The sequence below is a fragment of the Penicillium verrucosum genome (genome assembly GCF_028828655.1).
Source record: "Penicillium verrucosum strain IBT 35672 chromosome Unknown utg000002l_segment0_segment0, whole genome shotgun sequence".
Classification (NCBI taxonomy): Eukaryota; Fungi; Ascomycota; class Eurotiomycetes; order Eurotiales; family Aspergillaceae; genus Penicillium; species Penicillium verrucosum.
Window position 1 is genome coordinate 1,168,949 of NW_026643211.1, and position 27,037 is coordinate 1,195,985.

A 27,037-nucleotide genomic window follows, 5' to 3' on the forward strand; every position below is an offset into this window, starting at 1 on the left:
TATAAATTCGAAGGATTTTGGGAGTGAGATTACCTCAAGTTGAAGTTTTTAAAAATACCCACACAGCCTCATAATGATTATTGATTGTGGATAGGCAGCGTCAAACATCTTTGGCGTTTGTATATAAATACTGACGAATCTATCATGGATTTGCTAATATCAATTCAATCGCAGCACTCATTGTCTTAGAACTTCATTTTAGCCTACTTAATCCTCCAAGTTTCCTTGCCTATACGTGACCATGTCCAATACGGATGATTGCACTTTGCAAACATGTCCGTTAAGTGATGCTTACATCCAGTATCAGCCTCACATGGCTGGAAACATCTTTTATCTCGTTCTTTTCGCCATCTTACTCATTGGACAGATCGGTACGGGTATCGTATTTCGATCTTGGAGTTTCATGGTGCCAATGGTCGCGGGCCTTATATTGGAGATCATAGGATATTTGGGCCGAATTCTCTTACATGATAACCCATTCAGCTTCGATGCTTTCTTGATGTAAGTTACCGAGCCTACCACATATCATTGAATGTATGCTGACCGAGTCGTGATACATTAGATACTTGATATGTCTCACTATTGCCCCGGCATTCTTCACAGCTGGAATCTATCTATGCCTCGGTCGTATTATTACAGTTTACGGCGAAGAGTTCTCACGCCTGAAACCAAAAACCTACACCTACTTGTTCGTGACTTGCGATATGATTTCCCTGGTCTTGCAAGCAGCCGGTGGAGCCATCACTTCAATTGCCGATGAACAGTCACTTCACGATACTGGTGTCAACATCATGATCGCTGGATTGGTCTTTCAAGTTGCATCGCTGGTAGTGTTCTCTATTCTATCGATTGAGTATGGAGTCCGGGTTTTACGAGAAAGACGCCTGCATTCCCCTACTCAGGAACGGCCGGCAAGCTGGATGAGGAGATCGTTTTTGCTTGGTATGTACATCACCTCGATCTTCTCTATGGGCATTCCACTGACTCGAGTTTGATTATCAGGTTTGGCATCTGCCATTCTAACTATATTGATTCGATCTTCATTCCGAGTGGCCGAGCTCCAGGGTGGATTTGACAGTAAATTGGCCAACGACGAGATAGCCTTGATGATCCTCGAAGGCGCTATGGTTTCAATTGCGTGTATTTGCTTGACTGGTCTACATCCAGCTCTGCTTGTGGGTAAAAATTGGAGAACGCCTCAGGCAATTTCACAAGACATGGAAATGGAGGATAAATAAACCGCAAGAAGAATGGCAGATCAAAGCTGGTTATGAACATGTGTGTTTGGCGGCTTTTAAGCCAGTTTACGAGAAGGAGGTTGTGCGCAGTGGCCATATGTGGAGGGTCAAGGGCTCATCTCGAAGCGGGATTGAAAGGGCATTGGTTATGACACGCTAGTTCAGATAGCATTGTATTTTACTCAGTATAACCGTATGCTTTACGAGTATATTGAAATTGTGTCATTCTCAAACTGCTAACGCTAGTCTTTAATAAGTGCCCCTAGATCAGAGTATTCTCCTATCTAGTATCGTTATATTATAGGTCTAGAAATACAATGAGACAAAGCACCCTCAAACAACCAGGACAGGAACTCTAGCCGGTCTTCAACTGAAAGGGCCGAGAATTCAGCACGAACGGTAGGATACGAAACGCTGCTGCGATGATGGAGGAGAGGAAGAGAGAGCTCGTCTACTACTAATGTGGGGACACATGTGGATGCATGTGATCCCAGATCACGTGAGAGAGTTCAACAGTATGATCGTCGAGGATTGCGGGATCGATAGCTTCATTGCCTATAAGGTCTCCAGTCCGGATGTGATTTCCAGAATCGACAGCTTGAGGGTGCTGACCAGCAAGAATGGCAGGGTCTGAGTCGCACGATCCAAAACCGGAGGATCGATGCTCCGCGCCCAGACAAACATTATCGGGTATTACGGCGGAATCGATATCTTCGGTACGCCGTAGTTCTTACATTTGCAAAAGGTCTTCAGAGTCGAAAGTCTCATCGTGAGGACTGGTGAAGGTGGTACGGCCCAAATCCTCAGGCTCGTGTCGAGATCCTAGACCTAAGGGATACTCGAGATTCGATAATGATATAAGCAGACTTGGCGGGTAACCCGGAGTATTTTTTCGAGTATCCCCGAGCTGGTAGCCGGGTTGGGCTGGGCTTTGAAGACTAAGCCCATGAGCCCTTCACTGCCAAGCGAGATGAAATATGGGGGAAGTGGATACTGGATGATCATTTCTGGAAACGTTCATATTCCCCTCAGCAGAGATCGGAGAATGGGGCAGCTTGAAGTTCAAACTGTCTGAGTTCCTTTTGTACACTTTCCACCATTGGCACTTGCCACTATCTAGAAAGATCCGCAAATAATGGCATTCGCACGCAGATTAGCCATCCTGCCTGGCGGCCTAGGTAGGGACATAAGAACCGAAGCCATAGACAGCGAAACCTAACTTCTCCATAGGCGGCCTTGGATCAAGCATAGGCCAAAAGCTGAGACAACAAGGCGCCCGTCTCGCCATCCTGTATGCACCTTTCGAAGCCGCACGTCGCGATGATCTTCTCAAATCCGGGTACGGCGCGAGCGGTAATCTAGATGATATCCACACCTATGAATGCGATATCACCTCACCAGACTCCGTCCAGACGGCCTTCAGCTCTTTGGAGAAACAAATAATTAACCCAACCTCATCCTCTCCATACGAAAGAGCATTCCCGAGTATTCTGATCAACACAGCGGGATACGTATCTCTCAGCGACATGGAGATAACGCCCCCGGAAGAAACACTGAAGCATCTGGCCGTCAATCTCTACGGCCCGATGCTCTGCTCTCAAGCTTTTGCTCGGCTCTTTTTCGCCGCATCCAAGACCGCTGAAGCATCACTCAGTCCCCCACCACCGGGAAGAATCGTCAGCATTTCATCTCAGGCAGCACATGCCGCCCTGCATCGACATGGGGCATATTGTGCTTCAAAGGCGGGGCTCTTGGGTCTGACGCGTAGTATGGCGTCTGAATGGGGTAGTCGGGGTATCACAGCTAACACTGTTTCTCCGACTGTGGCGTGGACGGATCTTGCGAGGAAGGCTTGGGGAGAGACGACTGTCCGCGATGCTTTCTTGGCAAATATACCAACGGGCAAGTTTGCACTTCCAGAGGAGGTTGCTGACTCCGTGCTGTTTCTTTGTCAGGTATGTCCCCTCGGCTTGGCAGATTATGTTTCTGGTTCTGACTTTTGCAATAGGATTCTAGCGGCATGATCAATGGTGCGGATATTAGGGTTGATGGTGGTTTTACCGTTAGATAAGTTCATCTGCAGTTGAATATTCCCATAAATTTCAATGTTCAAATATATTTGTTTTTGAACGTTGCGACAAGAAACTTTTGCGCCAATGTAAAATTGTACATGCACCTGCTCATGGATGTAGCTCTCACGGAAGGGGGCGACTTTATTTATTCAGACGACACACTCTAATTAACGAGAGATGTATAAGAGTTAACCTGGTTCTTCTAATGGAAGGACGTGTTGAAAAGAAAAAGAACCTAGCAATCGTTAAAGGGTTCACTTCATTCGCGAGATGTAGTTCTATATTTCCAGTATGATCAATATAATATCTCTAGTATAATGTGGTGTAGTCACCCTACAACCCTTCGCCTCGCAGGCCTACAACCGTGGCCCGTATCAAATCATCGCATGTGTAAATATTGATGAGGATAGTGACCATCCTCTTCTGTTAGAATTGGAGTGCCAAATCAATGAGAAATAGAGGGAGAGAAAGATCCTGTATGGTCAACTGCATCTATAATCACAAGACACCTTCACACCACCACTACAAGTACACCCCATGACGACTTCAACTCCCCACACTTACATAGATGCCTAAGTAAAGTGTCCACTCTCCCAAGTCCAGTTCTTAGATATTTTCGCTTTCCATCAAAACTCCTAAAGCCATGCTAACCCGTGATATCGTAAAGAAGATTGGTTTCGGTTTCGGTTCCGCCGGGACGATTGTCTATGCGCTGATACCGGGGAAGCACTCGGGAAGACCCTTGCTATGCTTGTTGGAGGCGTGCTCAAGGAGGCTATAGTCGCATGAACATGTATGTTAGCAAGGAAACCCATATACACCAACAGGAATGAAGACATTCACAAGGGATTGGGGGATGTAGAATAACATACGCAGGCGCCTTGGTGGTCTGGAGGAAAGTCTGTCTGCAGATCTGGCACTGGATGCTCATGGCTTTCTCGTTCTAGATGATAATTGGTGTCAGTGGCTGGAGGGACAATATGGCCGTTGGAGACATTGACGTACGCTCTTGGTCTGCGACTTGGCGGTCTTCTGGTCCTTCGCGTTGCGCTCGCGCTTCATGTTGGCCTTGGCTCCCTGTCAAGTATTGTTAGTTCACTGCGCGTTGACCAAACAGAGAGCCTAGAATGATCTGGCACCGTCTGTAGGGCTTGGGGATTGCTTCTTACGTTGCCCATTTCTGCGGTATTTGACTTGACGTCTGAAACGAGAGAAATGGTTCAAAGAGGGGAATGCGATGGGATGTGGGCGTGAGGAAGGTCTGTAATTTTTTGTAAAAAAAATTGTAAGCCCCGGTCTTAGGCCCCACGTGGGGTGTCCACGGGTGGACATTGCTTACTAAGAATATCTTTGGAGTTTCAACACGAGTGTAGTAAAAGGGGTGTCTAGAGAGAGAGAGTAATTCTCAAAGAAAAAAAGAAAAGAAAAGAAAGGCCTACGGAGTTTTCTCTTGGACGCAAATTTCTTTGAAGGGGAGAGTTACGCAACGACAGATCCATCCTTCCCAGGCTTCATATTGAACATGGATCCAACGTTCTTTAAACTACATGCGAAGATTCACCAGAGACTCTGTTAGATATCCCAGCGATATCTACCTTCCACCCCAGAACATTGCCATTATCACCACTACTTCGGCCTTGCTATCTGGAATGACTAAAACATCAACTTTTTTTTCAATTAGTGGAGTCGCAAACGAGTGGGACTATGGGTACTTGGGTACTATCTGCTATCAGTGGATACCCTCATGGCGACGGCGATTAGCAGGTCCTTAAAAAATGCGCCTCCAGAACTCCCGCGGGATGAGCAAGTCAGTTTCAGTGATGTAGGGAACCAGAATGAATATAGTAAACATGCCCAAGATCACCTTTAGAGTGACATCCGAACCAGCTGGGTGCACCAGATTAGCGCCTGTCCCTTTGGAAGGGGACGCTCTTCCACCTGTGGCCTGGCCTGTTCCAGCTGTGCCTGCCTGGCCGAGAAGTGCCTTGCAACTTCCAGAAGGATCCTTAGCAGACTGAGTTGATGCTGCTCCCTTGAAATCGCATGCTGACTGATCCTTTTTCTGGTCTTGATAGTAGCGATCGAAGACGTAGGAGAGTTGATCTTTGCTGCTGCAGATGCTATAGGCACCGTACTGTCCTGTGGTTGCGTTCTCAGAAATTCCATCGCAGGCACTCTTGTCACTTCCGCACACTGTACCAAACAATTTGCCGTATTGATCCACATGCACAGATTGACTGACTACACATGAAAGACTGCCCACCATGCATGAACACAGGTCTTTGTTCGGGGACGGTGGCAGGGGACTGGACTTTGCCAACCACATGCTATTGACGGTGGGACAGGCATGCGGAGAGTTTGTGGGGGTGTAGCTGCCGCTGTTCACACCGCTGGGAGTGGCAGTCTGAATTGCCTTCGAGTAATAGCTGAAGTCTGGCTGGGTGCTCACAGAGTTTCCGTCAACAGAAACAAGCCCGTAGTTGTTGGTACTTTCGAAGTACATATAGACAATCCCACCACTCCAGACGTTTTCCATGTCAGGTCCGAAGATCGCAGAAATGTCGCCAAACTTGCGAGGCCTGACGGTGTTGCATCCATACTCAGAGAAGAATATTGGGACAGGGTAATCCTTGTACTGCTCTGTGAGGTTTTTGTAGCCAGAGCCCTGGAATGTGCTGTCTCCACACCACTCGTACATGTTGTAACCGAAGAAGTCGATAGCGGTAGACTGATCTCCACAGTGGAGATAGTCTGACAGCTCGTTCCGAAAATCGGGTTGGTCGGTAGTTGCATAACCAAAGCTCAATGACTTCCTGTATCCCTTCACCTTGATATATTCTTTCATGTCACGCACCGCTGCTTTAACAAATGCTGAACCGATTGTCTCGTTGACTTTGTTCACAACCTCATTTCCGGCAAAGAAACCAATAACATTGTCATACTGATGCAAAGCATCAACCACGGCAGTGTATCGATCGTATTGTGCAACAGTCCAAGTTGGAGAGCTGGAAACAATCGACAACTGAGGAGACGACAGATCGGCGATAACATAAATTCCTGCATCGGCCAATTTCTGCATACAAGCATCGTGATTTTTGGTCGGGTCAATAGCGTAGACCCGAATGACGTTGGTTCGCAGTTGCTGGAGGTACGGGATATCACGTTCGCAGTGAGAAACGTCCGCCAGAGGGTCAGTGTAGTGAGTATCAGTTGATTGACCGGTACCTGTAGCACCTCCGGCATTGTAGTCCTCTAGATAGTGTCAGTCTAAGGTCATTAGAGTATCTGGACCATGTAGCTTGCATACCCTGATAGGCAATGCCACGGATATAACTAGCCCCGGAATTAGCAACTGAGACAGTTTGAAATGGTCTTTCCACTCACAATTGGGTGCCGTTGTTTGAATAGAAGAGCTTAGATCCCTATGAATGAACCCCATTAGTTGATTTAATTCCCCGAAACAATGTAGAGATACTTGCTTTGATCTCGATCGGTGGAACACTAGCTGTGGCAACTGCCAAGAGCAGGAAGAGTCCTGCTAGAGGAAGGTGAATTCGCATCTTGGCTGTATTCAAGTCAGTTTTAATGATTGCTATATATAGATATGAGAAGAACAACCAAGTCTGGTTATACAAAAACTGGGGGGTTCTGTAGCAGTTGCATGCGTTGTTTATGAGACAAGTAAAAGGAAAAGCAGAATACAAGAGGGAAACAACCTTGTGTCAACAGGTACCACGTGCCATCTGGGTAGCTCCGACTGCGTACATAATATCCAAAATAGGAAAGCGACGAGGCGGTAGCTGACCTAGCTGACCGCCTCATATTCTGCTCAATTTAAATATATCTTAGTCTGCTGTTTGTAAGAGCGTCAGGGATTCGTCTTCTTCAGGTACTTGCAGTGGAGAACCCTTTAAAGCTGGTCTGGTTTATTCTTAGGTACATGCCTCCTGCTTGTCTAGATATCCTTCTCTTGGCAGAGTCAAGCTTTTGAAATGTCCAAGTGGAGTATTTATATACATACAGCTCCACCAGTAGAGCGATCTGACCCACATGGTTTTATAGATCTTTGTTCGCCTATGTATATATAGTAGGGCGAAATCTTTTGTTATTATGTTGAACCCATTGTTACGAATCCATAGTTGATAGTCAATTTATACCTGTTCCTCTTCCTGCTGTGGACAACGATTATCGTGTTTCATTTTTATTTTTATTTTCGATTTCTGCGTTCTAAACATCCACTGCCTCCCGATGTAGGTCCTGATGTTCTAATTTCACCAACTAGTTCGAGCGCCACAAGCGCTTCTCTTCCATTTTGCGTTAGACATGAGGCTGGAGATGTTGTGAGCTAAAATCCCGCTTGGTATTCAATTCGATGGATGATACAAATGCAGCCCTCTTCTACGTTAGGTTGTTGAGTTACATGCCAATAGAAGAATATAACTTTTAAAGCTACTATCACGACATCTCTATCGATTACATGGTTCCTTTTCCATATTTGGTGCACTTCCTACCCTCAAATGGGCTTTTCTGATTTCCTCTTCGGGTCTAAACAAACAACTTAAAACATCGCTATACATAATGCACCACAAGTATCATGTCCGCTCGAATGTATTTTCCGCATCAACATCGACACAATGTGCAGCAAACTTGCTCGACTTCCTCAAACGTTCTCCATATATCCTCAGCACAGGTGACAAGATACAAAACCCAGTGGCCAGACCAGCCAGCACACACATGGCTCCATTCGGTCCCAGCTGGCTAAACATTCGCCCAGAAAACAACGGAAATGAAGCGGCCAACAGACAGCGCACCAGACCCAGCGCCGCAAATCCGCTAGCCGAGTATGACCGATAGCTGTCCGACATGTAGCCCACCAGCACGATGCCGAACTCATTGATTGCGAATCCGGTCAGGAAGAGCGGTACCACGGACGCAAGGTAATGCACATGCACGGCGGGTGGGATCGTCCATGCGAACCACCACAGTGCGATCATTAGGACTGGTGCAGCAATAATGTACCCGGTTAGTTTGTGCTCGGGAATAACCGGCTCGCCACGCTCGCGCCGGCGTGCTGTTTTGCGATATTCCAAGAAGCGGGTACCGATATTGGGAAGGAACCCGAAGCCAAGGGCTAAGAAGGGGAGACTGGCTTGCGTGGTCGTGAGACCGAATGATTCATAAACTCCGGGCAGGATGTCTGTGAACAGGTAGATGAGTCCAGTGGAGATGCCGCAGACGATTGAGACTGCTGCAATGATGGGCTCTGTGAAGAGGAGCTGGGCTGGTCGGAAGGCGAAGTTCCGCGCGAACGATCGGATATCTGGGACTCTGTCTGGGTTCAATGCTTGGAGAGAGTAATCGCCAGTAACGTGACGGAGGTGTCGAACCTCCTGTGTCAGCAGAACTGTTGGGCGGGATTCACGAATCGTGAGTAGCAAGACAGCTAGGATTCCGGTGACGATAGCAGCGACGTAGAAAACCCATTTCCTACAACGATTTTGTTAGCTTTCAGATCTGTTTCTGTGTACATCACGTCTTTTCGATATGGGACAATACTTACCACCCCCAAACGGCTGTGATATATGCACTCATCACCGGCCCCATTGCGATACCCAAATTTGCCATGCCCATGTACGGTAACGTAAGCCATATAAGCTGCCTGGTATCAAACATATCTTGCATACTGCCATTGATGACAGCACTCGGAACCGCAGACAAAAAGCCCGTGATGAGACGTCCGAAAGCCCCTGCGCCAGGCAACTCCGCTGCCGAAATCAACACGCAGAATATACTGTACAGTGCAGTGCTGCCCACATATAGCTTTTTTCGACCGTAGCATTCAGAGTAAGGAGGCAACAGTACGCTACCAATACCTTGCGCGAGAAGATATCTTTTTGTTTCATCTGATAAGCATTTCCGATGAACGATAATAATAACGACGGAGAAGGACTTACGTCGATATATATAGAAACACAGACAGTGTCTCGCCAATTCCAAACTGTTTCTGTGCATTTCTGGCGGCTGTAGCCTGCAAGTAAGTTAGTATTTGACATATAATACCACTCTGGATTCAACAATCATACCCCTGATGTGCTCACTGCAGTCCTAATTCGCAGAAATGGTCAGCCTCAGTCAATTATCCAGAACTTCAAGACCAACACACGTATAGAACTCTAAGAAAATGATAATTGAAACATCATACGCCTTCCTCGCGTTGCTCCAGTTCCGCGGATGGCGTGGGTTCATGGCAGCCCAACCCACAAGATTCTTTTCATCTCCGGTGCGCTTTAAACCTTGGATCTCGAGGGCGTGGCCTACCTCTAATCGCGTTTCGGGAGTAGCGATGAGCATAATGATCTTTGAACCAAGTACTGAGGTTAAGTTTAACTGGATTGGGCCAGGAAAGGAACTTTATAGGATTGAGCCCGGGCATTCTTTAATTGAGCTTTTACTATGAACACATATGTCTAGGATGTCGTGGAGATATTATTTGAATAACAAGCAAATCATGTATGCAGCTAGTAGATCCGGTAGATCCGTTAGATAAATGCAAGGGACAGCAATAAAGATGTTGAAGTTTTTGACCCACCGAGGACGTAAGCTCATAATCCATATATAAAGTAGTAAAATCTAGGCTGATCTTACCATCATTATATCATCTCCCTTGTTGATCCTACACATTCTCTGCGGTCATGAAGAATGCGGGACAGGAACCAGGATTTGCATTACGCTTCGAAGATGATGTACGCGCGGTGATGAACATTTGCAGAGGGACCATACTTGCGCAATTGAAGGATTATGGCCAAACTTTGAACGCGAGGATAATCAGGACTAGACCTCTCAATAGCCCACAAAGCTCAAAGTCCAGCCCAGCCCGCAAATGGGCTGGGTTTTGGGCCCTACCTTCGGGCCCATTAGTGGGTCATAAGCCCGGAATGAAAGCCCACAAAGCCTATTGGGACCCATAATGGGCCCCAAACAATACAAACATGCCAATTTATCGTAGCTGCATAATTAATGCATTTTTCTCTGGTTTTTTTTTGGATATAGAAACCTTCTAAGCTTATGCATTAACTCAAAAGACGATTTGAAGATGTAAAGTTAATCTTCATAAAGCTTTAATTTTTACAAGGGGTACTTGTTTTTGTTAACTAGTGAATTACATAGTTAGTAAGTAGATGTACGATTAGTACTACTACTACAATTGATACATAAGTATAGACCTAATATAACTAGTTATATATCTCTTCGTACTAACTTAATACCCAGTAATCCTCCCAGATACGAATCCATGGTCAAGTTGGATCCTTTTGGGGTGATTTTGTATGAAATCTACTATTATAATACTAAATTCCTACTTCTTACTATGGTAATATAATAAAGCTAAACATATAGATTAGTATATGCGTAAAATACAGCCATTAATCAGCTACTTTATACGTGCCAAGACTATATTTGTGCAGAAATGGGCTTTTGATGGGCTTTGATGGGCGTCTATTAATAGGCTGTGGGCCAGGGGCTTGGGCCCATTTGTGGCTATTGGTCTTCAATGGGCTTAAACAGCAAGTGCTGGAACTAAGATATAAAATATCATATCAAACAATGTCTTGATTTGCCTTTGTCTTTTTTATTTTCTTTCTATCTCATTTTCACTAGATTTGATCGGCGGATAATGAAGAGCTAGGAGAAAAAGGGGATTGCACTGTCTCAGAAGAAGTTAATCTCCAAATGGTAAAGTTTGAATCTTAGCATCTTGAATTAAAGTCTTTAGCACGGCTTGTTGTATGCCATCGGAGTATATCCCGGCCACTGTTATCCATCCCTCGTACAGCTATCCATTACAATAGTACAACCCATAGGACTAAAGTCCCTTGTGTCGCGCTTCGTCGCCCAGTGGGTATCTATAACTGAGACTATCAGCTGCAGGCAGAAGGTCAATTCAACTTCGCCACTGGTGAAACAAAGGTACTAGTAAGATCGATTAAATCTTCCCCAACTACTATTCGTCAACTCGGCCATCTCATATGCAAAATTTATTCTTTTTTGTTTTATTTTTATTTTTTCAACCCAGTGAAGAAGTCAACAGTGTTATACTATTTCACACGCAATTTGTTATACATACTGATACTGCTAAATGCGACAGACAACATAGCGACTATGAACTTACTGGAATACGTTCGCTCACGAACACAGGTGGATATTGACACATACGCAAACGATGCTGAAGGTTGAGAATCTTTTGACTTGTGATAGACAGAAGACTGATGCAAATTTAACGCCCGCTTCCAAAGAGATCGGACCCTTCCAGGACGCAACAGGATACCCTATGTTGCTGCGTGCTAATTTAGGAGGCAGTTTGAGATCCAAGCAGAGATTGTCAAGCCCAACAGGAATGCTGTGTTGAAGTGATCAGTAGAGGTGGCGACAGCCATCCACCCACAGTTTGCCATTCTCACCCCCCAGGAGTCTGTTGTGGAAGTAGCAACATGGGAGGAAATCCAGGCTTTGCGTCAGCTCAAGTGAAGTGGGAGAAAAACCTTTTCCATGGAACAGGCAATCCTTGCGGCGCGAAGCCGGCTGCATATCAACTTCACCGATTGTACATGAACTCAAAACTGAAACTTACAAGGGGTGGGAGAGGGATCGTCAAATAATAGGTGTATCCACGATTGAAAGCCTGTGTCATACTAAACATCAATAAGTCAATTAGTTAGTGCATCTGAGATTGAGTACCTAGGTACTATTAAATGCAGGCAATTTCCCTGAGGATAGGGGATATTCCAAGGTTAAATTTAAAACCGGTTTATGGGTCCGGCCCGCGTCCGACCCACCCTTGGCACTAGTATATATTGGGTAATGGTATCCACTCTTGAGGTCGGAAGATCATAAAAAAACTCAAGTTAGTTATGTGTTCTATAGGCACACATAGTGAACTAACTCTTTAACATAGGAGGTATGGCTTGTATTGTAATTTCTTATATTACCTAGGTGGACTGTGTTTATCGGGTAACTATATTGCACTGGGACTAAAAAAGAATATTGTAATCAGATCTTGCGCCATCTGAAGTATATAGCATGTAACTTTGACACATCGGAAAGAACTCATATCCAGTTTTCTATTATGAATGGTGTTCAGAAAGTAGGTTTATCATTTATATTAAACAGAAGATTTAGTGAGAAGCTTGGAGAGTCGAGACATTTAGCGATCATATCATTCATATGTATGTTGTAGATCGTATCAAATGGGAAACATGAGGCGATTGTCACACTTTTGGATCAAAGGTTATGAGCTAGAAGCAGGAATCAATTTATGTCAGTCTGATCCAACCTTGGATTGAAGCTATTTCAATAAATGGCAAGAGCGACCTCTGGATGTTTTGAAATGCAACTTTGGAAGGCACATTCGCTGACAATAGTGCCTTCCCTGAAATTCCCATAAGGCGAGATTAAACAACATGTAGAACTTCATCTTGTAAACATCCCGTGTCCAAATGTTCTTCATTTCATGTCCTCGTCTCCGAAGGGGACATCGACCTGACTCTCCAAGTGGCTTCACACAATCATATCGACATGGTCAAATGGAGAATGTGGATGGTCCCAGGGAGCAAGTCCAAGGCAAAGCCCAGCCCAATACTCAATTTCGAGATGGCACATGGCTAACTTAAGATACCACAGGCCCTCCGCTGAGATCAACATTAACCACCGTTCGAGATCGGAGGCGAAGATCTACAAGTCTTTCGCGTCGGCTCCGCCATCGATTTTCGAGAGAATCCAGACAGTCCGGGGAACACCGCCACATCTTTCCCTTCTCGATCAAGCTGAAGTCAAATGCACCCAAAGCAACTACAGGGCTATCAATGACTGGGGGCATGGGGAGTGGTAGTCTGATGAGCGCACGAGGGTACGACAGTGATGCCCAGTGCATTGGGAGTCCCCAGCATGCCGACCATGTGAGAGCTTCGCCCAGAAGCCCGGGGGTTCGCAGGATGGGGTTGCATGATCTAATAGAGTACAGCCGTGAGCGAAATGACTTGGAGATGTGGGCGGGTGCCAACAGCCATGATCAGTCCGACGTCCTGGGAACTCCCTTTGGTATGCATTATATACCCACGCCACCAGGAAGTTTGAGAGGGCGTACAGCTCACCCCGACTCTGCAGCCGAAGCCACGGGTAGCCATTCAGTGTCTTCATTCAAAGATGAACGGTCGGGCGAGCAAAACACCTTCACCAAATCTTTCCCTAGTCTTCACGCTAGTCAAGAAGAAAATCAAAAACATCTCCGATCTCGAGAATGCCTTAAAGGCAGCAGTAGAGGTGAGAACCTCCAGAATGTTATGGCTGAATGGGCTCAGTACACGGGATCAGATCGTAATGATTATCGTGCGGCATCCTCGACATCGCTAGCTAGGGCAGATCCGGGCATTATGACTTCTAAAACACGACAACCAACAAGCTCTTCCGGTACACACTCCGAGAGTCGAGTACCACATCTTGGTGATCTTGACCTTTCACACAGGCTCGCGGGGACAAGCATGGGGTCCGGGCCGCCATCGGCTAATCCATCCATGTCGGAACTTCCACGTCCAAATAGGTATGGGCCACAAATGGCATCGCAAGAAAATTTTCAAGCTCATGAGAGATCTGGAACATCGACAATCGGGAGTTCCGAGCCCCATAAGCAAGCTACGTCTCATCAACAAGATGCGTCTTCTTTCTATTCGCGCCAAAGCAGTAATCCCTCACGGGGAGCATCTGCTGTTCAATCGCTGAGAGTTCATGCTGCGAATGCAATGGATAGCCTACCCAATATCCATGCACAAATGGCAGCTGAGACAGGCTCGGTCCAAAATGAACAAGAACCAGTTGCCGAGGTTCTGAAAAGCAAGTTTGTTGAGCAACTTGATGCGGCAAACTGGGAATCGCCCCAGGTTCATGGAATTTTCAATGACCGCAACGGTGCTGTACCACAGCGAAGAGTCAGTCCCGGCTGGATGACCGGGGGCCGGCGAATGGGATATGGGTATAGCTTGGTGGATAATGCTGAGGCTCACCCATCAGCAGTTGGAGGGAACGACAGTCCACATCCGAACGGGAGTTGGCACAGAGACACCTCGGGGGCTAGGTCTAGCAGCGGACAGTCTCCTTCGAACAAAAGTCCTACCAATGCCACAGGGGAGCCCGTTTTGACACCAACAATGTGGGCCAAAATGAAGAGCCATTCAGTTCGAGGTGATCGTCACGCACCACTGGCAGTGGATTTGGCAGGTGGAGGGATGGATGCAGACGAAGCCCACCGCGCAAGATCAAGTCACGCGCAACACATCGAGTCGCCAACTTCTATAAAATCGCCAACTTCTATAAAGTCGCCGACTTCTGCAAAGACGCCAACCTCTGCAAAGACACCAACCTCTGCCAGGAGCTTTTATATCGAAGACGTCGACGAAACTTTCTTGAGTCGATGGGCGAAAGTCAGCCGGTCCACACGCAAACAGCCACAACCAGGCATATACCACGATCCAACTCATGGGCATAGTGACTATACTTCAAACACTTCGCCACTTGGTGAACGTCGCTTCTCGGCGGATGAAGCCAACCGCCAGCCCTCTGTGTACTTCGATCCATCCAATGGCAGGAGTGCAGACAAACAAAACGGGGAACCCTCACGCTCTCGTAGTAGGCGTTGGGTACCAACATTTTCCAGAAACAGGGAAAGCAAGAAACGCTCAAACCTCCCCCAAAAGAACCATCTGAGGAATCGCCAGTACCGTATCAAGAGCGCCCGTCGAGTGACCTGGGACGAGCAAACTCCACCAGAAGCGATATGGCCGAGGAGCTGGCGAGCGCCTATCAGGAGTGCATTGGGATGCCCGGGGCCTTTTATGGAAGCCGGTGGGCGAGCCGAACAAGCCTAGTAGTGGAGGCAGAGTGACGAAGATACACGATAACGATCATCACAGGAGTAATGAGGGGATACTGGTTGGACGAGTATACAAATACTGTTATGGAGGACTCTGGAGCCAATTCTGCTGTTATTGTTACCCGAGGGGATGGAGTTGGTTCAATTATAAGTATGTTTCCCAGGGTGTCATTAATCGTACAGGAATAAGGGTGATTAATCCCTAATACATCTTACACTTCCCACGTGCATAAGGGTACAGTACTATCACCAGTAGAGAGGTAAATCATCTATCTCCGCTGTCGCTTGTTGCTCTTGTCGCTTACCCCACTGAGCACACTCGCAGACCGCTTGTGGTTACCATCCCCTTGTTGAACACCATTGCCCTGTGTGGTCTGTGAGGCAGTAGAAGGACCCAAAAGGCCCGTGTCGCCGTCTTCAGTCTCTTTTTTTACATGGGGATGCTCGGGGTCAGCACTTGGCCCCGAGATACCAGCAGCTTCTCGTGATTTGCGCTCGCGCTCCGTCTTCGCGGCCTCAAGTACACGGATCTCACTTTCAACCTTCTCGGACACCTTGCGAGCGTCGAGGAGCATGTTGACAGACTGGATGAGTTTCTCGAAATCCTTGCATACGCGTTCGGTGGGCATGAACAAGCGTACGGGGATCTCGAGCTCGGATAGCGCATTGGCCAGTTTTTGCGTCTGCACGTTGGACTTGGCCTGTGTGAGTCGCTGCGCACGGTCGCTGCGGAATTGCACACCGGCTGAGACACGCTCGTGATGCTGGACGCCGTACCTTGCTTCCTCCGCTGTAGTGAGCGTGCGTACCATTTGATTGGGTTCCTTTGATGTGATAGACCCCTTCTTGTTGGCAGCCTGTGTGACGGGGGGTCTCGGCTCGGCCTAGACCGCCAGCGGTGGATGGAGTCTGACCAGCGGGACTTGGGATGGCACCGTCGCCGAGGATGGAGCGGCGTTTCTTGCTCTTGTCGGCTTGGAGTAGAGTCTGCAGGAGCTGGGAAAGTCCCGCGCTCGACTGGTACATTGTGGTGTTACCGACGCTGATGGGAACCTCGAGGCGAGAGTAGAGTTCCCGCCGTTCGGTGATGAAGTTCTGCTCGTTGCTTGTGATGCGCTTCAATTCTTCGAGTAGCATCGCCTCCTCGCGGACCTCGTCGGCTGTGCGGTTGAGCTGAAGGGCGGCTAGTTCTTTGCGGTCGCGCTCTCGGTCGGGGTCAAACTTCAGCATCTTTTCGTGTAGTTCGAACTCGGCCTCAGACATCTCTGAGGGTGGATGCTCTATTGCGAGCATCGTTGCAGCAATGTTATAGTATCGCGCCTTCAATTGCTCCATTGTTCGATGGTGCTTTGCGGGCACAAGGGCATTCGAATCCGGCTGTGTGTCCATTCGTGGTTGGTAGTCATAACGATCTGCGATGAGCACCCAGCGAATGTCGAAGTCAGTGACGAGATCCACCAGATAGTCCGTTTCCTCGCGCGACCAGTCATCACTTGCGAGATGTCGAGTGTACTCGTCGTCTGTGTATCGACGGGGCAAACGCGGTTTAACGTTGTACTTGGCGAATGCATATTCCTGCTCCGGCAGTTTCGGTACGTCCTCTTTCTCTTCTTCCTTGGGCTTATCCACTTCCATTTGAGACTCTGCAGGTGCGGGTTCAGGTGCGGGAACCGGTGGTCGTGCCGACTCGTGTTTTCTCTGCCAGTGATTCAAAACCAGGCCGTCGGAACGGGCGTTGTTCGTGAACGGGGCCATGCTCCTATAAATGATCCAACGTCAGCATGCATTCGAGATCTCCAAAGAGTCGCATCTTTAACACACCATGGCCGAACGCGCAGCTTGTTCATCCATTTTGGACGGCCCTTGTATTTGTTCTCATTAATGGCGATCGGTGGCGCTCTTTCGCCCAGTAGCGCGTACAATTCACGGGTAATACCCTCTGCAACGGGAGACTGTCAGTAATCTATACCATCCCTAATAGAGCGCATATTACACCTACCTGGTCGCTTTTCGACCACCTTCTGCTTCTTGTGTGGTCTGGGCTGCCCTTCTGCGGGCAAATCCAACATGTCGCGAACATCGGCCGCGGCCATATTGGCGGTTCGATCGGAGTGGTGATCTGCCTGAATACTACACCAAGGGGGGATTTCTTCGGTATGTAGCGATTAAAAATTTAGTACGCGACCAGACAAAGATGAAAGCAATTTTTGTTTGATGAAATAAAGACTAGTGAACGTCGAAATTGAAGATCCCATCGACAGAGGCTTCCCGTTGGAAAGGGAGGCATTCCAGAGATGGCAGGCGGTGAGCAGCCACGGTCCTTGATGTTGACACCTTCACGGAGAGGAGGACTTGGCCGTGCGACTATCCATTTGCCCATTTCCCCCATCATGGTTTTCTCTGGGACATCCTCGTCATGGCTGGCATCAGCATTGACTCTCCTCTCCTTCTTTTCTCTCCTCCTCCCAACCAATGCCCTGTACTTCTACATGGAGGGCCGGCAAACAAAGTGCTTCTTTGAGGACCTGCCCAAGGATACTCTAGTGGCCGGTATGCGACAATATCTACAGACTTCACAAAGGAATTTCAAACTTACAAATGATGATTACCATACATAGGCCGTTTCGAGACGGAAGTCATCAACGCCCAGAGCGGTACCTACACGATCGACCATAGCTTGAAGATGCACATCACCGTCGAGGAGACCTTCGACAATGATCACCGCGTTGTGTCCAAGCGGGACAGCCACTCTGGTCGCTTCCATTTCTCCGCCGCGGATGCGGGCCAGCACAGAATCTGCTTCACACCTGAAACGGATGCCACCTCCAGCTGGTTGTCCAACTCTCTGGGCGCTGTCAAGCTCACCGTCGACCTTGCCATTGGTGAGACCAGCAAGATTGAGACCGAGGATAAGGACAAAATCAAGGATATCGTGCAGCGGGTCAAGGATCTGAACAGCCGGTTGCACGATATCCGTCGTGAACAGGTGTACCAGCGGGTAAGGATTACCCCATATCGAATCTATAGCTAGAGTCGGTGGATGATTAAAACGGAGATGCTAATGTTCTCTTTTCTTTCCAGGAACGTGAGTCTGAATTCCGTGACCAGTCTGAGACCACCAATTCGCGTGTCGTGCGTTGGACTCTTATCCAGGTTGCCGTTTTGTCCGCCGCATGCGCCTGGCAGCTCTCGCACCTGCGGTCATTCTTCATCAAGCAGAAGTTGACTTAGATGCCGCGTTGTCTTATTCTCTACAGCATATCTCGTTTCTTATGCCTTGCATCTTCCTTCCACCTCTGCTGTGGTCACGCACGCCGGTTTACGTGAATATGGATGATTGGTTCTTACATGCGTTTTTGATACTGTTTTTCTGGCGCACGGTAGATCTTTAAATTCTCGTCCGACGCATTTCGACTTCCCGAGGTCCCTTTTTGAACTCAGCAGGCCACACGGGCAGTGTTTCAGCGGAAAAAAAAGGGTGCGGAGTGCTTGGAGCGTGGTCAGATGTCGATCTTGATAATGGATGTAATGATATCTTTTCTTCTATTCTATTGTCTTTCGTAGATGGTTCTAGGAAACGACATTTGTCCACACAAACTACAGTCACTCGAGATTGTATATTGCTTAATGCAGGGCCATACATACATACACATATTGATGGCGTTAGAGAGACCGACGTCCAACGAAGCTATACTTCAGCAATAGACAATGAAATCCTTATGGCGCATGAGGTTCACACCCACCGATCTTACTACATCCCAATATACCTCCTAATTATGACTCTTGCGATATTTGGACACTGTCACTATCTGTGTCTCCGAAATAGAGTGTGAGATATAACCAGAAATGGACGCAAAGGGCAAACCAAAGGACCAGGACCAGGAATGACTTACAAAAAGCAACATGATCCTTGATATCAGCCGCTGCATCATAGGGTTCCCGGTAATACCACGCTGCATTTTCAAGAGTCTGTCCGTCCACCCTCAGATGCCAGTAAGAGGCGTAGCCTTTCCAAGGGCAAAAGGTGGAACGATCGGAGTCTTGCAAAATGGTATCATCGATGATTGCTGAGCGGGGAAACTGTAGAATATGAAGTCAGTCAATCTTGAAATGCATACTCTGAGTCTCATAAAGCCTACGTAGATGTTATTCTCCACGGTCTTCCAAGTCGCTGTCTCCGCGATGACGCGGTCCCCTACTTTAGCGAGAGCGCGGGGCATGATGGATGTTTCGAGGAAAGAAATGAACGTGAACCCGATTCTCTTCTTGAATTATCGCGTAGTGGAATCTGGAATTCTCAGTGTGTGTGTATTGTCCTATGGTTTTCTTTTCACTCCGCATAATCGTGCCAAGCGCAATGAACGTTAAATTGTTATATCGCATACTTATACAAAAGATACAACCTCAAAATAAGGAAAGGGGAAATAGATGGACCAATGTATAATATAAGTGTGGTCAAACTACTATACTACTAAGATTAATTCTAAATACTCTAATGTATTCACATACAAGCTGCCAAAACACCAAATTGTAGTCTTTAGATTCCTTGAATACTACGTTAGATAGATAGACCAGACCTAAAACCATTAGCCTGAAAGCAAATAAACCACTATTGTTGAGATATCACGTTTTCTTTTAAAGAAACGGAATTTATCGAATGAAGCTTTTTGTTAAACAGGGACCAATGTATAATATAAGTGTGGTCAAACTACTATACTACTAAGATTAATTCTAAATACTCTAATGTATTCACATACAAGCTGCCAAAACACCAAATTGTAGTCTTTAGATTCCTTGAATACTACGTTAGATAGATAGACCAGACCTAAAACCATTAGCCTGAAAGCAAATAAACCACTATTGTTGAGATATCACGTTTTCTTTTAAAGAAACGGAATTTATCGAATGAAGCTTTTTGTTAAACAAAAAAAAATAATGAGCGACGCAGGGATCGAACCTGCAAGTCTTCTGAGAACTTTTGAGCATTGCTCGACCGAAATCAGACGCCTTACCATTAGGCCAGCCGCCCTATTATAACATATTTTACAGTTAATATACTAAGAGTTCATACAAGCTGCCAAAACACCAAATTGTAGTCTTTAGATTCCTTAAAACGTTGGATAGACCAGACCTAAAACCATTAGCCTGAAAGCAAAAGCCTATAAACCACTACAGTAAAATCCCGTTATAACGAATCAATTGATACACGATGAAATATTCGTTATATCCAGGTATTCGTAAAATCCAGGTGCCATATAAAATATATATATTTCTAGTTTACATACAAATTTATGCTCCAAAAAAAGCCCTAATATCTCTCTGCTTCCTCCCTTCCAATTTCCTCACTTCCAGTAACCTTCATGCCTATAAAGCGCGCTAATTAACTGGGTTTCTCCCTGCTCCTACTGCTCTTTATATATACAAAGGGTTTTTAAAGCCTAAATAGCTTCATAATGGAGAACCTGGGCCTATTCTTCTACAATCTCATCTTCGTCAACCTCCGGAAGAAATTCACTAAGTACAACATCATTAATAGTATTGAGATTATCTTCTATAACTTTATCTATAGGGTTAAGAAAGTTCTCAATATCTATAGGATTAGGAATCGAAGCTTCTATATTACGTATATCAGATAATATCTCATTAACTAATAATTGAATATCTGTTGTAGACACCTGATAGATCAGGTGTGGTTGTTAGGCTGTCACCACTCTACATAAGTAGCTCTCTCCAGATATCTCAATCAATCAACCTTTTCTCTCTCTCTCTCTTTGCATTAATATCACTAGTAGGCTAGGTAGGTAGAACGTTAAGTAGGATTAAAAGCCCCTTTTAGAAGTAGTTCTTAATAATAAGAGCTGAAATAGCAAGCTCCTAAGCTCGAATTCCCTATTAAATTGCTTTTAGGATATTTATTAAAGCTATCGGAGCTTGACCTTTATCGAATTCAACCAATATAAACTTGACCTATTAGCGCTTCTAATACGTTTTCCACGTATTAATGATACCCTAATCAAGTAGCTAGAACCGGCTAGTTGAATTAGCTAGAAGCCAGATAACCAGGGTATTACGAAGGGGTGAGAGCTATTATTAATAGCTTTTACCGTAGATTCGTGAGCTAAGAAGTTATCTATAAGAAGTACCACCTTCCTATATACCATAGAGGCGTTAAACCACCGAAGCCACTCTTAAAATATCTGGCTAGTCATCTAGGCTTTGCTATTCTACTTCCAGTGTATATTAAGATAATTAATATTAACACGGGAAGTAGTAAAAGCGCGGGGCTTCTTAGCTGTGCCTATACAGTAGTTATTAGTATAGGAAGTAATAGCATAGCAAGCATAGCAAATATAGCAAACATAGCAGGCATAGCAGGCATAGCAGGCATAGCAAGCATAGCAAGCATAGCAGGCATAGCAGGCATAGCAGGCATAGCAGGCATAGCAGGCATAGCAGGCATAGCAGGCATAGCAGGCATAGCAAACATAGTAGGCATAGTAAGTATAGTAAGCATAGCAAACATAGTAGGCATAGCAAGCATAGCAAATATAGCAGGCATAGCAGGCATAGCAGGCATAGCAGGCATAGCAGGCATAGCAGGCATAGCAAGCATAGGAAGCAAGCATACATACCAATAAACCATGGTTTTAGCTTCTCAGTTCTATCTACATTGGAGCAAAATAAGACTGATATCCTAGCCTTTTCTCTCTTTTTTCTAGGTAAAGATCGGGTAGAAAGGCTTCGATCTAGAATCCGCTTCTAATAAAGTGTAGTTTCATCACAATTGAATATATCCCGAGGGCTATATGATTAGAGAGCTTGCCGGATTAGAATCATAGCTTCGGAAGCAAGCTCTAGCGTGCTTCTATCTTCACTATAGTATATACGATTGCGAATTGATTCACGGTATTAGAAGCCGGATAACTAGCTATTACTAAATAAAGGCATCTCTATACCTTTATATACCGGTAGCTAGCCCTAGAAAAAGCGCGTCTTTTCACGGACAACCTCTTGGTTATAGGAATATAGGATTTAACGAGCTTTTTCAAGATCTAGCTATTTAGCTATACGGGCGCGCTTTATATTAATTTAGTGCTTCGAGAGATCGGCGTTAAGATAAAGGTATCGGGAGGAAAGGATTTCGGAGATCGTAGAGGGCGAGGGACGATGGTTATAGGCTTTATAAAACCACTAAGCGAGCTCTTTACTAGAGAGTAAAGGGTTGATTCGGCGCTGCTCTCGTAGTGCTACTTTCTAGGAGGTTGGGATCGATCGGCGAGGCATTTTGATTAGTTAAGAATACTTGAAAAAGTAGGGATAAAACCTTAATATAACGAATTTTGTATGGGAGGAATGGTGAATTAACGAAGTTCGTAGTAAGGGGGAATTTCGTTATTACTATGGCGGATTAATTGGTGGGCCGGTATTACTTTGTTAAAAATAGGTATTCGTTAAAACCGGGTTCGTTATAACGGGGTTTTACTGTATTGTTGAGATATCACGTTTTCTTTTAAAGAAACGGAATTTATCGAATGAAGCTTTTTGTTAAACAAAAAGCAAAAAAATAATGAGCGACGCAGGGATCGAACCTGCAAGTCTTCTGAGAACTTTTGAGCATTGCTCGACCGAAATCAGACGCCTTACCATTAGGCCAGCCGCCCTGTATTGTAACATGTTTTACAGAGTTAAACTCATCTACATATGTAGCCACATAACATTGCGCAGGCATAGTACAATACGACCCTTAAGACTAAAATTATTACGTGACTTTAGCTAGTTATGACGCTATTTTATATTTCCTCTTCAAAATTACCACAGTGAGAGTCAGAGGTACTATGTAAGCTTTTTTGCCTTGAAAACATAATAAAGAGAGCTCATAACACGAAAATAATCCTCTTCTACTATTAGGAACGCAAAAACAAAAGTTCTAGAAAATAAAGCAAAAACTAGGGAAGAAGATCATCTGATTCAAGTTCTCGAAGGAGAGATTCAGAAACAGCGCCTTCGGGAAGAGCCTCCGGGTCAGTTACTTCAATGATCTTTCGACCATCCTGAATCCTCGCGATCGAACGTCGTGGCAGTTGCCGGGATTCTGTGATAGATAATCCTTCAAGACAATCAACAAAGTGATTCATATTGAAGACTACCATCTTTCCTCTGGTATATGGCCAGGCCCAGTAATACTTGCCACCTCTCTCAGCAACCATGAGCCTGCTAGCGGGATCTGTGGTAAGGGCTTCACGTGCGAAAGGGAATCTCTGGGGGGCTTCAAAGAGAAGTGGGCGGAAATACAACTTCTCGTTGGGCTTGCAGGGAAAATTTTGCCGGACATCCTTTAAAAGAGGGAAGACAAATATGCTATCTCCCCAATTGAAAAACAAACGGTCATTGCCTTTGTAAACTTTAACGGTAAACACTGTTGGCACAGCAAAAATCACTGTTGGCACAGTGGTCTAACCCAATTAAGATAAGTCTTTCTTGGCAGTTATTAGAGAATTGCAAACTATATATATTGAGATTATTATATAACTAGAGAACCAATTAGAACTACGCAATTTAACAACCTCCTATATTACTATTTTTATATTTTCAGATCATAAACTATAAATAGGAACGGGGGGGCGGTTAACAGCTTACTATTATTGGGTTCCATTTTCATTATTCTCATATTGCCAGGACGAAAAGGGTTAAAGGCCGCGCAGCGCGCGGCCAGAAAACCTTGTAGATATAAGTAACAGTATAGTATAGTCGAGTAGAATACCCATCTTTTTAAGAAGTCTATTTTTTGTCTTAACCGGCTTGCGTCCTTTCGCTTCCCTTAGTTGATTAATGGTTATTATCTTAGCTGTAGCTTAATTAGCTATGTGATGCTACTATGGCGGATAGCGATTACGATTCTTGATCGCTGCTACTACCCTTAGGCGACGAGTGCTTGGGTATAGATGAATCTAGTAAATAGCGAGCGTAAGAGCGTGTGTTATATACTTTCTAATCTCGTTTCCAATATAAGAGCTGATAATTAGAGGACCTTGGGTCTTTACGAAGAGTTTCGGGAATTTCCTTTAATACGTCGAGGTATTTAACCTCCTAGGTCGTTAGCTTGTCGTGTGCTATGTCGTACTACTCTTGAGGGGGAGTTTCTGCGGCTAGCGCTTGAAGGGTGAACGTAAGCACCTGCCCGATAGCGGTCCGGTAGAGGCGTAATTCATCGTCCGGCTACATGTCCTAATTTGGGATATACAAGAAATATTGAACAATCGTGGGGTCATCTTCCAGGATATACAGGAAAGCAAAGGCCTCCCCTGTGCAGATGTAGCCGTATCGAACTCCACTGTCGATTATGTATGAGAATATTTGAGTGACCACGGCGGCGACTAAACGCTAGCCTTCATTAGCCTAAATAGGTGTTTTCATAGAGGATGGTGAGCCTAGTCAATTGAGCAAGGTGAAGGCGTAAATTTGTCCTCCAGGAGACTGGATAATTCTGTAGTTGAGTATTAGAAACTGAACACTACTTGACAGTGGCCTACATAGTACCTATTGGCATTATATAGCAATGGCTGGTTCAATAAAATTTGAGAAATCAGAATCGTCATCATTATAATCCCCCACAGTACCTGCTATGGAATTATCGAGCACCATGAGGCTATATTGATAGTTCTCTATATGATGTTCCAGACCAATTCAACTAAACAGGAATAATTAATCGAAACGCTCTAGTGAGGGGCCTCTATGTGGGAAAGAGAGAGGGAGAGTGAAGAAGAAGGATCTTTAATAAAACTTCGATCTACGGTTTAAAAACCCATGCTCTCGAGAATCAATCATGCTTCGACCGCCCGACTTTACCCGCCGTCCTCATTCCAAGCACAGCTACAAGAATCATAGCCACCGTTGCCCCGAAAGAGGCCCAAAACGCGGCGCTGTAACCCTCTGCAAGGGCTACAGGGGATGACTTGTTCTCCGTAGAGCTCATAGTAACAGCATTGGCAAGGATACCCGTGAGATTCAGGCCGATACTAGTCCCCAACTGTGCGCATGTGTTAGAAACTCCTCCCGCAAGACCATGGAGCGATCGTGGGAAGAGTTGCGTGATAACCTGTGGTAATTTACGTCAGTACATATGGGGAAAAAAGAGACTGCGAATATATAGGTAGTTATATGAGAAGTAAACTTACTAAATTAGCTATAGTGAGTGTCACATCAGCCCAGATTGGAGAAAGGATAGCCGCAGGGAATGCCGCTGCCCAGTAAGGCAGTTGAGAATGGTTGACAGCTACTAACGCCATAATCAACGGTGTTGCTGCGCTGAGAAGCACTGACACTCCGATGAGAATATCGGCCCTCACATGGCGTACCAGCGCCCCAGTAGCAATATTCGCCAAGACTCCGCTGACCACAAGAGGTAGAAAGCGTAGGCTAGTCTGAAAGGCAGAGAGTCCTTGAACCTCTTCGAAAAAGAGTGCAAGGAAGTACTGGTTTGTGGTGACGGTGGCCCAGGCGAAGAACACCATGATACACGTGGACGTGAATATCGGATTGCGCCAGATGGAGTTGGGGATGAGAGCAGGTCGATTGAACTTCTCTTGGTAGTGCTCCCAGATTAAGAAAGCTGGTATTAGAACCAAGGAAACAACAAGCAATACAATGTTTGCTGCAGTGGAAATCGAGCTTGGGCGAGCACAAATTGCAGACAGAACATAAGAGAGCAATCCAAAAGCAACACTGATGAGGGAGACCCCTATCCAGTCAACGTCCTCTCGAAAACGGCGCAGAATTGAGTAGCGCAACTGATCGTCTGCGGTTGAAGGCAAAAAGAAACAGCTGACCACGAATACCCCGGCATTGATGCCTGCGATGAGATACATTGCTGTTCGCCAGCCGACGCTGTCGATGAGAATCCCTCCAATGATGAGCCCAATCAGAAACCCCGTGGGCTGCGCGGCCCCTAGACAGGCAAAAGCAATGTTGCGCATACGGCCCAGAGGAAAAGTGTTGGTGACGATGCTGACTGAACCTGGTAAGCAGAACGAGACCGCAACGCCCTGCAGAGCGCGGAAGATGATCAGTTCCACCCCATCGCGCGCAAGGCCACAGGCCAGAATCAGACACGTCGATAGAAAACTCCCAAGAAGATAGATACGGCGACAGCCAACCACGTCTGCCAGACTCCCGGAAAGGAGCAATGTGCAGCCACAGGAAAGAGAGTAGACCGAGGCTGGCCTGGGAGTATCGTATGTCATTAATTATCAGAATAAGGACGAATTATCGAATGAATTTAGTAACTATCACCCATGTATGGTACGTACCAAAGTAGAAGGCCTTCATCAAGATCGATTGACTTGGCAATTTTGGGGAGACCAACTGCCAGTATTCCGCTGAGGACTGTACTGATCATATACATGAGACTGACAAGCGTAAGGATAACTGCAATCTTCCATTGTGCTAGTTGATTCTCGGAAACGTCTCTGAAGAGCTGTTCTTCACTGCCCAAGGTATTGTCTACTGGCAATGACTTGAGCGCAACAGTTTGAGGAGGAGCCTCTTTCGAGGAGGACAGGGAAGTCTCTTCCAGTGTTACAGTGGTTGACATACTCGCGTGCAATCTCGTCTTGGACTGGGACCAGATCTGCGGAATAGAGAAGAGACAGAAAGAAGGAAGTCCTGAGATTTTTGAAACGGAAAAAAAGTAGTGTCCGGGATTTTCTCGCGGGGAGGCATAAGTTTAGTGTTTCGGGTAGAGCGGGTAATATTGCCAGCCCTTCCACGATAAGGAGCACGCTATATTAGTGGAGTGGAGTCCTTTAATAGGT

The 27,037-nt window shown here is 45.9% G+C and overlaps 11 protein-coding genes across 11 annotated transcripts; 4 read left to right on the plus strand and 7 right to left on the minus strand.

Moving 5' to 3' along the window:
* Positions 1-241: 241 nt before the first annotated feature.
* On the plus strand, positions 242-1,238 carry N7516_006064 (RTA1 domain-containing protein; the record flags this gene model as incomplete). The annotated part of the gene is made up of 3 exons (XM_057218784.1): positions 242-501; positions 563-942; positions 1,003-1,238. 3 exons carry the CDS (start codon positions 242-244, stop codon positions 1,236-1,238), a joined length of 876 nt encoding a protein of 291 aa, XP_057072875.1.
* A 1,135-nt stretch (positions 1,239-2,373) lies between these two features.
* On the plus strand, positions 2,374-3,309 carry N7516_006065 (putative short-chain dehydrogenase/reductase; the record flags this gene model as incomplete). Its single annotated transcript, XM_057218785.1, has 3 exons — positions 2,374-2,416; positions 2,469-3,193; positions 3,247-3,309. The coding sequence occupies 3 exons, from the start codon at positions 2,374-2,376 to the stop codon at positions 3,307-3,309; spliced, it is 831 nt and encodes a 276-aa protein (XP_057072876.1).
* Positions 3,310-4,015: 706 nt separating this feature from the next.
* Positions 4,016-4,488, minus strand: N7516_006066 (uncharacterized protein; the record flags this gene model as incomplete). Its single annotated transcript, XM_057218786.1, has 4 exons — positions 4,016-4,085; positions 4,183-4,253; positions 4,316-4,387; positions 4,480-4,488. 4 exons carry the CDS (start codon positions 4,486-4,488, stop codon positions 4,016-4,018), a joined length of 222 nt encoding a protein of 73 aa, XP_057072877.1.
* Positions 4,489-5,078: 590 nt separating this feature from the next.
* N7516_006067 (glycoside hydrolase family 72 protein) lies at positions 5,079-6,870 on the minus strand (the record flags this gene model as incomplete). The annotated part of the gene is made up of 4 exons (XM_057218787.1): positions 5,079-6,562; positions 6,618-6,643; positions 6,695-6,732; positions 6,790-6,870. 4 exons carry the CDS (start codon positions 6,868-6,870, stop codon positions 5,079-5,081), a joined length of 1,629 nt encoding a protein of 542 aa, XP_057072878.1.
* Positions 6,871-7,902: 1,032 nt separating this feature from the next.
* N7516_006068 (uncharacterized protein) lies at positions 7,903-9,661 on the minus strand (the record flags this gene model as incomplete). Its single annotated transcript, XM_057218788.1, has 5 exons — positions 7,903-8,797; positions 8,871-9,200; positions 9,265-9,338; positions 9,394-9,415; positions 9,474-9,661. The coding sequence occupies 5 exons, from the start codon at positions 9,659-9,661 to the stop codon at positions 7,903-7,905; spliced, it is 1,509 nt and encodes a 502-aa protein (XP_057072879.1).
* Positions 9,662-13,167: 3,506 nt separating this feature from the next.
* Positions 13,168-15,222, plus strand: N7516_006069 (uncharacterized protein; the record flags this gene model as incomplete). Its single annotated transcript, XM_057218789.1, has 1 exon — positions 13,168-15,222. The coding sequence occupies one exon, from the start codon at positions 13,168-13,170 to the stop codon at positions 15,220-15,222; it is 2,055 nt and encodes a 684-aa protein (XP_057072880.1).
* A 274-nt stretch (positions 15,223-15,496) lies between these two features.
* On the minus strand, positions 15,497-17,351 carry N7516_006070 (SANT/Myb-like DNA-binding domain-containing protein; the record flags this gene model as incomplete). The annotated part of the gene is given in 4 exon segments (XM_057218790.1): positions 15,497-16,017; positions 16,037-16,986; positions 17,049-17,166; positions 17,227-17,351. 4 exon segments carry the CDS (start codon positions 17,318-17,320, stop codon positions 15,497-15,499), a joined length of 1,683 nt encoding a protein of 560 aa, XP_057072881.1. The 5' UTR covers positions 17,321-17,351.
* A 266-nt stretch (positions 17,352-17,617) lies between these two features.
* On the plus strand, positions 17,618-18,458 carry N7516_006071 (p24 family protein; the record flags this gene model as incomplete). The annotated part of the gene is made up of 3 exons (XM_057218791.1): positions 17,618-17,777; positions 17,846-18,225; positions 18,309-18,458. The coding sequence occupies 3 exons, from the start codon at positions 17,618-17,620 to the stop codon at positions 18,456-18,458; spliced, it is 690 nt and encodes a 229-aa protein (XP_057072882.1).
* Positions 18,459-19,094: 636 nt separating this feature from the next.
* Positions 19,095-19,460, minus strand: N7516_006072 (DUF427 domain-containing protein; the record flags this gene model as incomplete). Its single annotated transcript, XM_057218792.1, has 2 exons — positions 19,367-19,460; positions 19,095-19,307 (listed from the first exon to the last, which is right to left on the minus strand). Coding segments are annotated over exons 1-2 (294 nt in total), but the record flags the coding sequence as incomplete, so codon positions are not given.
* A 2,065-nt stretch (positions 19,461-21,525) lies between these two features.
* N7516_006073 (uncharacterized protein) lies at positions 21,526-21,870 on the minus strand (the record flags this gene model as incomplete). Its single annotated transcript, XM_057218793.1, has 1 exon — positions 21,526-21,870. One exon carries the CDS (start codon positions 21,868-21,870, stop codon positions 21,526-21,528), a length of 345 nt encoding a protein of 114 aa, XP_057072884.1.
* A 3,174-nt stretch (positions 21,871-25,044) lies between these two features.
* Positions 25,045-26,817, minus strand: N7516_006074 (uncharacterized protein; the record flags this gene model as incomplete). Its single annotated transcript, XM_057218794.1, has 3 exons — positions 25,045-25,323; positions 25,403-26,447; positions 26,534-26,817. 3 exons carry the CDS (start codon positions 26,815-26,817, stop codon positions 25,045-25,047), a joined length of 1,608 nt encoding a protein of 535 aa, XP_057072885.1.
* Positions 26,818-27,037: the final 220 nt, after the last annotated feature.